The sequence below is a fragment of the Cervus canadensis genome, chromosome 7 (assembly GCF_019320065.1).
Source record: "Cervus canadensis isolate Bull #8, Minnesota chromosome 7, ASM1932006v1, whole genome shotgun sequence".
Taxonomy (NCBI): Eukaryota; Metazoa; Chordata; class Mammalia; order Artiodactyla; family Cervidae; genus Cervus; species Cervus canadensis.
The window spans coordinates 42277426-42291758 of NC_057392.1; the positions used below are offsets into that span (position 1 = coordinate 42277426).

A 14333-nucleotide genomic window follows, 5' to 3' on the forward strand; every position below is an offset into this window, starting at 1 on the left:
TTGACTGGTTTGGTCTCCTTGCAGTCCAAGGGACTCTCAAGAATCTTCTCCAGCATCACAGTTTGAAAGCATCAATTCTTTGGCATTCAACCTTCTTTATGGTCCAACTCTCACATCCATACACAACTACTGGAAAAACCATAGTTTTGAATATATGGACCTTTGTTAGCAAAGTGATGCTTCTGTTTTTTCAATATGCTCTCTAGGTTTGTCATGGCCTTTTTTCCAAGGAGCAAGTGTCTTTTAATTTTGTGCCTGCAGTCACTGTCCACAGTGATTTTGGACCCCAAGAAAGTAAAGTCTGTCACTGTTTCCACCTTTTCCCCATCTATTTGCCGTGAAATAGAAAACGATCTTCATTTTCTGAATGTTGAGTTTTAAGCCAGCTTTTTCCTTCTGCTCTTTCAGCTTTATCAAGAGGCTCTTTAATTCCTCTTCCCTTTCTGCCATTAGGGTGGTGTCATCTGCATGTCTGAAATTATTGCTATTTCTCCCATCAATCTAATTGATGTGTGACATCTAGCTGGGCGTTTCACATGATGTACTCTGTTATAAATTAAATAAGCAGGGTGACAGTATACAGCCTTGACATACTCCTTTCCCAATTTGGAACCAGTCTGTTGTTCCATGTCCAGTTCTAACTTGCTTCTTTACCTGCATACAGGTTTCTCAGGAGGCAGGATAAGGTGGTCTGGTGTTCCCATCTCTTGAAGAATTTTTCACGGTTTGTTGTGATTCACACAGTCAAATGCTTTAGTGTAGTCAATAAAGCAGAAGTAGATGATTTTCTGTAATTTCCTTGCTTTTTCAGTGATCCAACGGATGTTGGCAATTTGATCTCTGATTCCTTGGCCGTTTCTAAATCCACCTTGTTCATCTGGAAGTTCTCAGTTCACTTACTTTTGAAGCCTAGCTTGAAGGATTTTGAGCATTACCTTGATAGCATGTAAAATGAGTGCAACTGTGTGGTAGTTTGAACATTCTTTGGTATTGCCCTTCTTTGGGATTGGAATGAAAACTGACCTGTTCTAGTCTTGTGGCCACTGATGAGTTTTCCAAATTTGCTGGCGTATTGAGTGCAGCACTTTAGCAACATCCTTTTTTGGGATTTGAAAGAGCTCAGCTGGAATTCCATCACTTTCACTAGCTTTGTTCTTAGTAATGCTTCATAAGGTCCACTTGACTTCACACTCCAGGATGTCTAGGTCTAGGTGAGTGATCACACCATTGTTGTTATCTGGGTCATTAAGACCTTTTTTGTACAGTTCTGTGTTTTCTTGCCACCCCTTTTCAATATCTTCTGCTTCTGTTAGGTTCATATCATTTCTGTCCTTTATTTATCCGTCTTCACATGGAATGTTCACTTGGTATCTCTCATTTTCTTGAAGAGATCTCTAGTCTTTCCCATGCTAATGTTTTCTTCTATCTCTTTCCATTATTCACTTAAGAAGGCTTTCTGATCTCTCTTGCTATTCTTTGGAACTCTGTATTCAGATGTGTATATATATCCTTTTCTCCTTTGCCTTTCATTTCTCTTGTTTTCTCAGCTATTTGTAGGGCTTCCTCAGACAGCCATTTTGCCTTGTTGCATTTCTTTTTCTGGAGTTTGGTTTTGGTCAGTGCGTCCTGTACAATGTTATGAACCTCTGTCCGTAGTTTTTTTTTTTTTTCTTTTTTTAATTTTTATTTTTTTTATTAGTTGGAGGCTAATTACTTCACAACATTTCAGTGGGTTTTGTCATACACTGATATGAATCAGCCATAGAGTTACACGCATTCCCCATCCCAATCCCCCCTCCCACCTCCCTCTCCACCCGATTCCTCTGGGTCTTCCCAGTGCACCAGGCCCGAGCACTTGTCTCCTGCATCCTAAGGCACTCAGTCTATTAGATCTAATCTCTTGAATCTATTTGTTCCTTCCAATGTATAATCATAAGGGATTTGATTTAAGTTATACCTGGATGATCTAGTGGTTTTCCCTACTTTCTTCAATTTAAGTATGAATTTGGCAATAAGGAGCTCATAATCTGAGCCACAGTCAGCTCCTGGTCATGTTTTTGCTGACTGTATAGAGCTTCTCCATCTTTGCCTGCAAAAATATAATTAGTCTGATTTTGGTGTTGACCGTCTGGTGAAATCCATGTGTAGTGTCATCTCTTGTGCTGTTGAAAGGTGTTTGCTTTGACCAGTGTGTTCTCTTGGCAAAATTCTGTTAGCCTTTGCCCTGCTTCATTTTGTACTCCAAGGCCAAACTTGCCTGTTACTCCAGGTATCTCTTGACTTCTACTTTTGCATCCAGTCCCCTATAATGAAAAGGACATCTTTTGTGGGGGTTTGTTCTAGAAGGTCTTGTAGGTCTTCATAGAACCATTCTACTTCTTGTTTTCAGGCACTAGTGTTTGGGGGCATAGACTTGGATTACTGTGATGATGAATGGTTTGCTTTGAAAATGAACCCAGGTCATTTTGTCATTTTTGAGATTGCACTCAAATACTGAGTTTTGGACTCTTGTTGACTGTGGGGGCTACTCCATTTCTTCTAAGGGATCCTTGCTCACAGTAGTAGATATAATGGTCATCTGAATTGAGTTCACCCATACCCATCCATTTTAGTTCAGTAATTCCTAAAATGTTGATATTCACTCTTGGGATCTCCTGTTTGACCACTTCCAATTTATCTTGATTCATGGATCTAACATTCCAGATTCCTATACAGTATTGGTTTTCACAGCATTGGAGTTTACTTTCACCACCAGACACATCCACAACTGGATGGTGTTTTTGTTTTGGCTCAGCCTCTTCATTCCTTCTGGAACTATTTCTCTGCTATTTTCTAGTAGCATATTGGACACCTACTGACCTGGGGGCTTCATCTTTCAGTGTCAGATCTTTTTGCCTTTTCATACTGTTCATGGGGTTCTCATGGCAAGAATGCTGAAGTTTTTTTCCATTTCCTTCTCTAGTGGACCACATTTTGTCAGAACTCTCCACCATGACCCATTTATCTTGGGTGACCCTACATGGCATGGCTCATAGCTTCATTAAGTTATGCAAGACTGATCCTTGTCATCATTTTTCTTAGTTTTTTGTGACTGTGGTTTTCATTCTGTCTGTCCTCTGATGGATGAGGATAAGAAGCTTGTGTAAGCTTTCTGATGGGAGAGACTGGCTATCAGGAAAAGTGGGTCTTGCTCTGGTGGGCAGGGCCATGCTCAGTAAATCTTCCACTTTTCTGCTGATGAGTGGCTTGCTAATATTTTGGGGGGGGGATTTTTATACCCATATTAATTAATAATTAGTGGTCTTTAGTTTTCTTTTCTTGTGATGACTTAGTTTCCAGAATCAGGGTAATATTGGCCATAAAATGAGTTGGGAAGTGTTCCCACCTCTTCTGTTTTTTTTTTTTTTTTTGAGAAACTATATTCTGATTATTGTTATCCACATTGATCTGCATTAGAATTATGAGTCTCTTCCTCTTGACAATTTTGTTTATAAGTCAAAACAAGGACAATTGAGAATGAAGAGGGAAACACCTCAGTTAAGGATCATGAATAGAAAGTGGATTTTGTTGCTAAGTATATTTTTTGCCAATTTAGTTGAGAATTCTTTGGAGATTATAGAACAATAGTTCGTTGGTTAAAGACACTGTGGCATATTCATACTATAATGAGCTCTACAATCTTTAAATAGGTTGAAGTACATCTAAACGTGTTTTTTTGTGGAAATATTTCCATAATGTGCTATTAAGTAAGAAAAATACAGATTTGGTTATATATTAGTTAATATGCTTTTGCATATATGTTCTTATATGCTTTAAAGAAAAATGAGGAATTTATGCAATAAACTCTACTTTTTTTATCTGGGAAATGAATTTTAGATAAACTACATGCTATGTTTAATCTTTTCATCTTTGAATATTTACAAAAGCAATATATTATAAAAATATTTCCATTAAAAGTAGTTTTTGGAGCACTAAATATTTGACTGAACAAGACATAGAATCTCTTTTTTCCTGAGCTATCTGGGTCCTCTATTTTTTTAAAGGTTCTAGCATATTTCATTTTGAAATTAATTCATCTAATATTGCATATTCCTTTTTTACATGTTAGTCATATCTCTTTTGTGATATTGTGAGCTCTTTATATTTTTCTTTTCTTTCTTTCCTATTGTGATATTATGAAACCTTTCAAACATACAGTGGAGTTGAAAGAATTATACTGGAACACTCATTATTTATATGTTAAAGCACAAATATTATTATGCCATTTTATGAGTTTTGACTAAAGTATACACATGTGTAATTCAAACCTTATCAGAATATAGAATATTACCTTCACTTAGTGAAGTTCCTTTTATGCCCTTTCTAGTCAGTTCTCCTCAAGTCAACCACTTGTCAAACCAAGTGGTCAAAGTCAAAACCAGTTCTGATTTTTTTCACCATAGGTTAATTTTGCTTGTTTATATGATATTTGTAATCATACTACACATACTCTTTTGTGTATTGCTTCCTTTACTTAGCATAATGTTCTTGAGAATCACCCATGTTTTTGTTTCTGTCATTAGTTTTTATTATTTAATTGTTGAGTTATTCTATTGTATGCATATACCACAGTTTTGATGTTTGATTCTCTTGTTATTTGAGTTTTTTCTAGGTTGTTAAAGCTGTTAGGGGTGTACTTATACAAATTAATATGTGGACATATGCTCGTCATTTTCTTGGTTACATACATAGGAGTGAATTTTCTAGGTCATAGGACAGGTATGTGTTTAGTTTTTAAAGAACTGCAACATGTTTTTCCAAAGTGTTTGTGATTTAACACTCCTGCCAACAACACTTGGTTGTCTTTTTTATAAAATTAAATAATTATTTTAGTCATTCTGCTGGTTGGATAGTGGTATCTTGTTGTGACTTCAGTTTTTATTTCCCTGATGACTGTTTTCAGTATTTTCTTTTTCAGACAGTTCGGCATGGTTTTCCTTATCAGCCCACCACATTAGCCTTTGATCCAGTTCAGAAAATCTTGGCTATTGGGACGAGAACTGGTGCTATACGAATGTATCCTTAATTTTTGTTTCATTATTTACTATATTAATACCAATTACACTTCCTTAAATATTCAGGTAAGTGAAATATTTATGACCAAATAAATTTTATTGTTTATTTAGACATGAGTAACCCACGTCATCAAATTAATTTGGTATATTTTTAATGTCTGTGAGATAAGTATTGATGTCCCTTTTAAAATCCTTGATATTGGTTATTTTGTGTTTTCAGTTTTTTTCCTGGCTAGTCTATCTAGAAGTTTATTAACTGTACTGATTTTCATAAGAAGTAATCTTTGGTTTCATTGTTTTTCTGTATTGTTTTCCTATATTTTATTTTATTGATTCCTGATTTGGTCTTTTTTATATCCTTTCTATTGATTAACCTTGGGTTTCATTTTATCTTCTTTTTCTGGTGTTCTAAGGTGAAAACTGAGGTCATGGATTTGAGAAATTTCTTCTTTTCTAATATATGCCTGTAGAGTTGTAAATATCCTCTCAGATTTTGTTTTAGCGTCATCCCAGTTTTATAAATAAACTTTAAGATAATTATAGACGTGTAGTTTTTAAGAAGTAATATAGAAAAATTCCATGTACTTTTTCTCCAATTTCCCCCAATAGAAATATCTTTAACTATTAGTATACTACTACAACCAGGAAATTGATATACTCAAGGTAAAGATCACTTCTATCACTGCAGAGATTTCTCATGTTGCCCTTTTAGAGCCGCATCCTTACCCTCCAGTTCCCTCAGCCTCATCCTTGACTCCTGACAATCACTTGTTTGTTCTTTGTTTCAATAATTTTGTCACTTTAAAAATGTTATATAAATGGAATTATACCGTATGTAACCTTTTGAGGTTTGCTTTTTTCACTCAGCATAATTCTCTGAAGGCTCATTGAAGTTGTTGTATGTATTAATAGTTGAATTTTTTTATTGTTGAGTAATGTTCCATGGTAGGGATGTACCACAGCTTGTTTAACCTTTCACCTGCTGGAGGATATCTGGATTTTCAGTTTCTGGTTATGATTAAAGCAGCTATGAACATTTGTGTACATATTTTTGTGTGGACATAAATTTTTGTTTCTCTTGTATAAATGTCCAGGAGAGCAGCTGCAGGAGTTGTGCAATAGTTGCATGTTTAGTTTTATGAGAAAATCCCAAACTGTTTTCCAGAGTGGTCATAACATTTTCATTCCCACCAGTAGTGTATGAATGATTCTGTATCTCTATATCATTACCAGCATTTAGTGTTACTGTAGCCATTCCGATCATTTTCTGGTGATGTCTCATTACGGTATTGTATATTGTAGATACTAATCTTTTGTCAGATATATGGTTTGCAATTATTTTCTTCAGTCTTTCTTTTTCTTTTGTTTGTGTTTTATTTTTAAAAATTTAAGTAGTTAATTTGTAATGTATTAGTTTCTGATTGAGAGAGTCATTTCCTAGGCAAGTTGATAAGAAGTCTAGGGGTCCCCAAGGAGAGAGAGGTCTGGGATATTCAAGGAGGAAGAAAGGACAAACTTTTTTACTTCTTTTCCTCTACATTCCTTAGGATTATATAACAATAATGTATCCTGCCTGAGGACAGTCTTTGGATTAAACCCTCTGGCTAATTCTGTTATCTTAAAACATAAATTATGGGAGTAGGTCTGGTCTTTACAAGGATGTATCCTGCCTGAGGACAATCTTTGGATTAAACCTTCTGGCTAACTCTGTTATCTTAAAATGTAAATTATGGGAGTGGGTCTGGTGAGGTCTTTGCAACCTCCAGACATTCTTTGGATTCATTGGAGAGTATATAACTCCATTGCTAACACTAGCAAAGGGGGTACTCTTTTGCCCCCTTCTGATGCCTATGTCAGAAGCTTTCTCTATCTCCTTTATACTTTAATAAAACTTTATTACACAAGCTCTGAGCAATCCAGCCTCGTCTCTGGCCCCGGATTGAATTCATCTCCTCCGGAGGCCAAGAATCCCGCATCTTATCGTTCAGCAACAACCTTTCATGATGTACAGTAAAATGATTCATATATATATCTTTTCTATTCTTATCCATTATAGTTTATTACAAGATATTGCATATAGTTTCCTATGCTGTGTAGTAGGACCCTGTTGTTTATCTGTTTTATATATACTAGTTTGTATCTGCTAATCATAAACTCCTAATTTATTGTTCCCCCTTCTATCCCCTTTAGTAACCATGTTTTGTTTCTATGACTGTCAGCCTGTTTCTGTTTTGTAAGTAAGTTCATTTGTATCATACTTTAGATTCCACATATAAATGGTATTCTTCTTCCAGTCTTCAGCTTATTTTTTCACCCAGTTAATCGGACTTTTAGAGTCCAGCTTATCAGTTTTTCCTTTATAGATTGTGCTTCTTTGATATCACCTTTTAGAACTCTTTGTCTCACTTTGTATCTTATTTTCTTTTTTTTCTAAATTATAGTTATACATTTTACATTTAAATACAGGTTCCTTTTTGAGTGAACTTTCTATTTGTATTGTCTTGTTTGCTTTTCATAGTAGGGTAATACTGAATTCATAAAATGAACTGAGAAATGTTCTCTCTCCATCTGTTTTCTGGAATATTTTGTATAAAATTGATGTTAATTCTTTAAATGTTTGTAAGTATTTTCTAATGAGAATACCTGAACCTAGAGACTATGAGATTTTATATTACAGATTCACTTTTTAAAATTAGTTATAGGACTACTTTAGCTTTCTATTTTATTTGGATAGTTGGTAGTCTGTCTTACTAGTGGTTTGTAAATTTTTATTGATTTTTTTTTTTTTTTGAGGAACTTGCTTTTGTTTAATTGATTTTGGTTTATTCTTTCCATTTTATCCTGAATTATCTTTATTATTTCTTTGAGCTTATTTTGCTCTTTTTTTCTAGTTTTTTGAAGTGGGAACGTGTTATTGATTTGAGAATTTTCATTCTCTTTTCTAAGATATACATTTAGTGTTATTAATTCTCCTCTTAGCACAGCCTTAACTGATTCTACAAGTTTTGATACGTGTGTTTGAATTTTCATTCAGTCATATGTAGTTTTAAAAATTGTCTTTGAGACTTCTTTGAATCATCAATTACTTAGAAGTATATTAATTAAATGGCAAGTGTTTAGAAATCAAAAACAAGAAAATTTCCAGTTTTGACTCCATTATGGTCAGAAAACACGCACTTTATGATTTTAATTCTTTTAAATTTGTTGAGATTTGTTCTGTGGCCTAGGATATGATCTGTCTTGGTAGATACTATAGACTATAGAAGAACATGTGCATTCTTTTCTTTCTGAGTGGAATGTTTTATATTTGTCAACTAGATATTGGTTGATTGTGTTGTTGAGTTCTATATTCTTGCTAATTTTTGTCTGGTAATTCTTGTCAAGTCCCTGAAATAGAGTGAATTAGAAACTCTAACTCTAATTATGGATATATTTATCTCTTTCTAGCTTCATTAGTTTTGGCTTTCTGTATTTTTAGGGTCTCTGGTTTGGTATGCACACATTTAGAATTGTTATACTTTCCACAGATTGACCCCTTTATCATTATGTAATGTTTTTACTTATCTCCAGTAATTTTCTTTGCTCTGAAATTGACTTTATGTGATTTTAGCATAGCTACTCATACTTTTTAAAAACAAATTAATGTTTACATGTTATAGCTATTTCTAGCCTTTTACTGTAAACTTATGTCATTGTATTTGAAGTGAGTTTATTGTATATAGAATGTTGTTGGATTATTTTCTTTTTTATTGAGATATAATGGACATAAAATGTTATCTTAGGTTCATATGTAGGACATAATTATTCAGTATCTCTATATATTGTGAAATGATCACCACAATAAGTCTAGTTAATGTGTTACCACATATAGTTACAAAAACTTTTTTCCTTCTGATGAGAATTTTAGCAGCTTTCAAATATAGAGTAGAGTAATACTAACTATAATCACCATGCTGTGCATTACATCCTCAGATCTTATTTTACAATGAACGTTTGACCTTCTGAGCACTTTCATCAATTCTGCCCACCCCACACCTACCTTTGGCAGCCACCAATCTGTGCCCTGTTCTGTGTGTTCAGTATTTTGTTTGTTTGTTTTTTGGATTTGTTTTTTAGTGCGAGTGTACAGTATTTGTCTTTCTTTGGCTTGTTTTGGTCAGCATAGTGCCTTCGATGTCCATCTGTGTTGTCACAAATGGCTGAGTAACATTCTGCTCTCTGTGTGTGTATGCCATGCTTTCCTTATCATTCATGGTGGACAGTTAGGTCATTTCCATGTCTAGGCTATTGTAAATAATTCTGGAATAAATATGAAGGTACAGATACCTTTTTGAGTTAGATTTTCATTTCCTTCTGATAAATACCCAGAAGTAGAATTGTTGGATTGGGTGGTAGTTCTATTTTATTTTATTATCTTTTTAAAAATATTTAAAATTTTGTATTGCAGTATAGTTGATCAACAATGATGTGTTACTCTCAAGTGTGCAGCAGAGTGATTCAGTTATACACATATACATATCTGTTCTTTTTCAAATTCTTTTCCTATTTAGGTTATTGAAGCACACTGAGCCGAATTCTCTGTGCTATACAGTAGGTCCTTGTTGGTTAGCTGTTTTAAATATAGTAGTATGTACATGCCAGTCCCAAACCTCATTATGTTTTTCATAGTGCTTGCACAATTCACAGTCTCACTAACAGTGCACAAGGGTTCCCTTTTCTCTTTATCCTTGCCAACAGCTGTTATTCCTTGTCTTTCAGATAATAGCCATTTTAACAAAGAGATAATATCCCATTGCTGTTTTCATTTGCATTTCCCTGATAATTAGTGATGTTGAATGCCTTTTCAATACCTCTTAGCTATCTTTATGTCTGTCTTTTTTGCAAAAGTATCCATTCAGATCCTTTGCCAGTTTTTAATTGAACTGTTTGTTTTGCTGTTAAGTCATATGAGTTATTTACATGTTATGAATATTAATCCCTTATCAGACGTGGTTTGCACATATTTTCTTCCATAGGATGGGTTGCTTCTTTATTGTGTTAACAGTTTCCTTTGCTGTACAGGAGCTTTTCAGTTTGATGGTAGCCACACTTTGTTTTATATTTTGTTGTTATGTTTTTCTTTTTGTGTCAAGTCTGAAGACTCATTGCCAAGAATGGTTTCCAGGAGTATATTGCTTATATTTTCTTCTAGGAGTTTTATGGTTTCATGTCTTTTGTCCAAGTTCTTAATCCATTTTGAGTTAATTTTTGTATATAGTGTAAGATAGTGGTTCAACTTAATTCTTTTGCATATGGCTGTCCAGAAAACTCCAGTGATGCAGTTTTTCCTGCATCATTTATTGAAGAGACATCCTTCCTCTGTTGAATATTATTGGCTTCCTTGTAAAATACTTGTTGATCAAATATGCACTAGTTTATTTTTGGGGTCTTGATTCTATTACATTGGTTTATGTGTTGGCTTTTATGCCAGTATCATATTGTTTTGATTACTTATAGCTTTGTAATATAGTTTAAAATGAAGGAGCATGATAAGTTTAGCTTTGTTCTTCTTTCTCAAGATTGTTTTTGCTATTCGAGGTCTTTTGTAGCCATGTACAAATTTTAGGATTATTTGTTCTAGTTCTGTGAAAAGTGCATGGGTGTTTTTCTAGGAATTCCACTGAATCTTTAGATTGCTTTGGATGGTTTGGACATTTTTAACAGCATTAATCCTTCCATGCATGAGCATAGTATATCTACCCTATTATTTATGTTTTCAGTTGCTTTCATCAGTGTCTTATAGTTTCCAGTATACACGTCTTTCACTTCCTTAGGTAAATTTATTCCTAGGTCTTTTATTCTTTTTGTTGTTGTTGTTGTTCTGTCACTCAACAGTCGTATCCAACTCTGCGACCACAAGGACTGCAGCTCGCCAGGCTTCCCTGTCTTCACCATCTCCCAGAGCTTGCTCAAACTCATGTCCATTGAGTCGGTGATGCCACCCGACCATCTTGTAGTCTGTCATCCCCTTCTCCTGCCTTCAATCTTTCCCAGCATCAGGGTCTTTTCTAATGAGTCAGCTCTTTGTATCAGCTTCCAAAGTATTGGAGCTTCAGCGTCAGTCTTTTCAATGAATAGTCAGAATTGATTTCCTGTAGGATTGACTGGTTAATCTCCTTGCAGTTCAAGGGACTCTCAAGAGTCTTCTCCAACACCACAATTCAAAAGCATCAATTCTTTGGTGCTCAGCCTTCTTTATGCTCCAACTCTCACATCTATACATGACTACTGGAAAAACCATAGCTTTGACTAGATGGACCTTTGTTGGCAAAGTAATGTCTCTGCTTTTTAATATGCTCTCCAGGTTGGTCATAGCATTTATTCCAAAGAGCAAGCATCTTTTAATTTCATGGCTGCAGTCACCATCTGCAGTGATTTTGGAGCCCAAGAAAATAGTCTCTCACTATTTCTATTGTTTCCCCATCTATTTGCCATGAGGCAGTGGGACCGGATGCCATGATCTTGGTTTTTTGAATGTTGAGTTTTAAGCCAGCTTTTTAACTCTGCTCTTTTACTTTCATCAAGACGTACTTTAGTTCCTCTTTGCTTTCTGCCATAAGGGTGGTGCTATCTGCATATCTGGGGTTATTGATATTTTTTTCCCGGCAATCTTGATTCCAGCTTGTGCATCATCTAGTGGGGCATTTTGCATGATGTACTATGCATATAAGTTAAATAAGCAGGGTGATGGTATACAGCCTTGATGTACTCCTTTCCTAATTCAGAACCAGTCCATTGTTCCATGTCCGGTTCTAATTGTTGCCTCTTGACCTGCATACAGGTTTCTCAGGAGTCTGATCAGGTGGTCTGGTATTCCTATCTCTTTAAGAATTTTCCACAGTTTGTTGTGATCCACACAGTCAAATGCTTTAGCATAGTCAGTGAAGTAGAAGTAGATGTTTTTCTGCAACTCTCTTGCCATTTCTGTGATCCGGATGTTGGCAATTTTTACTCTGGTTCCTCTGCCTTTTCTAAATCCACCTTGAACATCTGTAGCTTCTTGGTTCATGTACTATTGAGACCTCAGTTGGAAAATTTTGAGCATTACTTTGCTAGCATGTGAAATGAGTGCAATTGTTTGGTAGTTTGAAAATTCTTTGCAACTGTCTTTCTTTGGGATTGGAATGAAAACTGACCTTTTTCAATCCTGTGGCAATGCTGTTTTCCAAATATGCTGGCATATTGAGTGCAGCGCTTTCACAGCAGTATCTTTTAGGATTTTAAGTAGCTCAGCTGGAATTCCATCACCTCCACTTGCTTTGATCATAGTGATGCTCGCTAAGGCCCACTCAACTTCGTACTCCGGGAGTCTGGCTCTAAGTGAGTGATTACACCATTGTGGTCATCTGGGTTATTAAGATCTTTCTTGTACAGTTTTTCTGTGTATTCTTGCCACCTCTTCTTGATATCTTCTGTTTCTGTTAGGTCCATATCATTTCTGTCCTTTATTGTGCCCATCTTTGCATGAAATATTCCTTGGTATCTCTAATTTTCTTTAAGAGAGCTCTAATCTTTCCCATTCTATTATTTTCCTCTACTACTTTGCATTGTCCACTTACGAAGGCTTTCTTATCTCTCCTTGCTCTTCTTTGGAACTCTGCATTCAAATGGGTATATCTTTCCTTTTCTCCTTTGTCTTTAGCTTTTCTTCTTTTCTCAGCTGTTTATAAGGCCTCCTCAGGCAACCATTTTGCCATTTTGCATTTCTTTTCTTCAGGATGGTTTTGTTCATCTCCTCCTGTACAATGTTCCGAACCTTCGTCCATAGTTCTTCAGGCACTCAATGAGATCTGATCCCTTGAATCTGTTTGTCACTTTCTCTGTATCATCATGGGAATTTTATTTAAGTCATACCTGAATGGCCTAGTGGTTCCTTACTTTCTTCAATTTAAATCTGAATTTTGCAATAAGGAGTTCATGATCTGAGCCACAGTCAGCTTCTGGTCTTGTTTTTGCTGACTCTATAGAGCTTCTTCATCTTCAGCTGCAAAGAATATAATCAATCGGACTTTGGTATTGACCATATGGTGATGTCCTTGTGTAGAGTTGTCTTGTGTTGTTGGAAGAGGGTGTTTGCTATGACCAATGTGTTCTTTTCACAAAATTCTTTTAGCCTCTGCCCTGCTTAAGTTTGTACTCCAAGGCCAAACTTGCCTATTACTCCAGACCCCTGTGATGAAAAGGACATGTATTTTGGTGTTAGTTCTAAAGATCTTGTAGGTCTTTAGAGAACTGTTCCACTTCAGCTTCTTTGGCATTAGTGGTTGGGGCATATACTTAGATTACTGTGATATTAAATAGTTTGCCTTGGAACCAAACAGAGATGATTCTGTTGTTTTTGAGATTGCACCCAAGTACTGCATTTTGGACTCTTGTAGACTATGAGGGCTACTCCAGTTCTTCTAAGTGAACTTCTTGCGCACAGTAGTAGGTATAATTGTCATCTGAATTAAATTCACCCATTCCAGTCCATTTTAGTTCACTGATTCCTTAAATATCGATGTTCACTCTTGTCATCTCCTGTTTGATCACTTCCAATTTGCCTTGATTCATGGACCTACCATTCCAGGTTCCTATGCAGTATTGTTTTTTTACAGCATTGGACTTGACTTCCACCACCAGACACATCCACAACTGGATGGTGTTTTTGTTTTGGCTCAGCCTGTTTGTTCCTTATGAAATTTTTTCTCTGCTCTTCTGCAGTAGCATATTTGGTACCTACTGACCTGGGGAGTTCATCTTTCAGTGTCAGATCTTTTTGCGTTTTCATACTGTACTGTTCATGGGGTTCTCAAGGCAAGAATACTGAAGTGTTTTTCTATTCCCTTCTTTAGTGGACCACATTTTGTCAAAACTCTCCACCATGATCCATATGTCTTGGGTGGCTCTACACAGCATAGCTCATAGTTTCATTGAGTTAGACAAGGTAGTGATCCATGTGATCAGTTTGGTTAGTTTTGTGTGATACAATTGCAAATGGTATTGTATTCTTAATTTCTCTTTCTTGTAGTGTATAGAAATGTAACAGATTTCTGTGTATTAATTTTGTATCCTATAACATTACTGAATTTATATATCCTAGTAGTTTTCTGGTGGAGACTGTAGAATTTTCTATGTACAGTATATTGTCATCTGCAATGAGTGACCATTTTACTTCTTCCCTTGCAGTTTGAGTCCCAGATGGGTATGTACAGTTTCTTGGTGAGCCCTGTCAATATACTCATCCCTGAAAAGAGAGGG

At 35.5% G+C, this 14333-nt stretch overlaps 1 protein-coding gene across 11 annotated transcripts in view; it reads left to right on the forward strand.

Annotated features, from left to right (window-relative positions):
• The window catches only part of STXBP5L (syntaxin binding protein 5L), a 339029-nt gene that overhangs the window by 45598 nt on the left and 279098 nt on the right, over positions 1 to 14333 (forward strand). For all 11 annotated transcript variants that reach the window (XM_043473078.1, XM_043473085.1, XM_043473077.1 and 8 more), the window contains exon 3: positions 4958 to 5055. In XM_043473078.1, coding sequence (XP_043329013.1) covers positions 4958 to 5055 — 98 coding nt within the window. The remainder of the gene's footprint in view (positions 1 to 4957; positions 5056 to 14333) is intronic.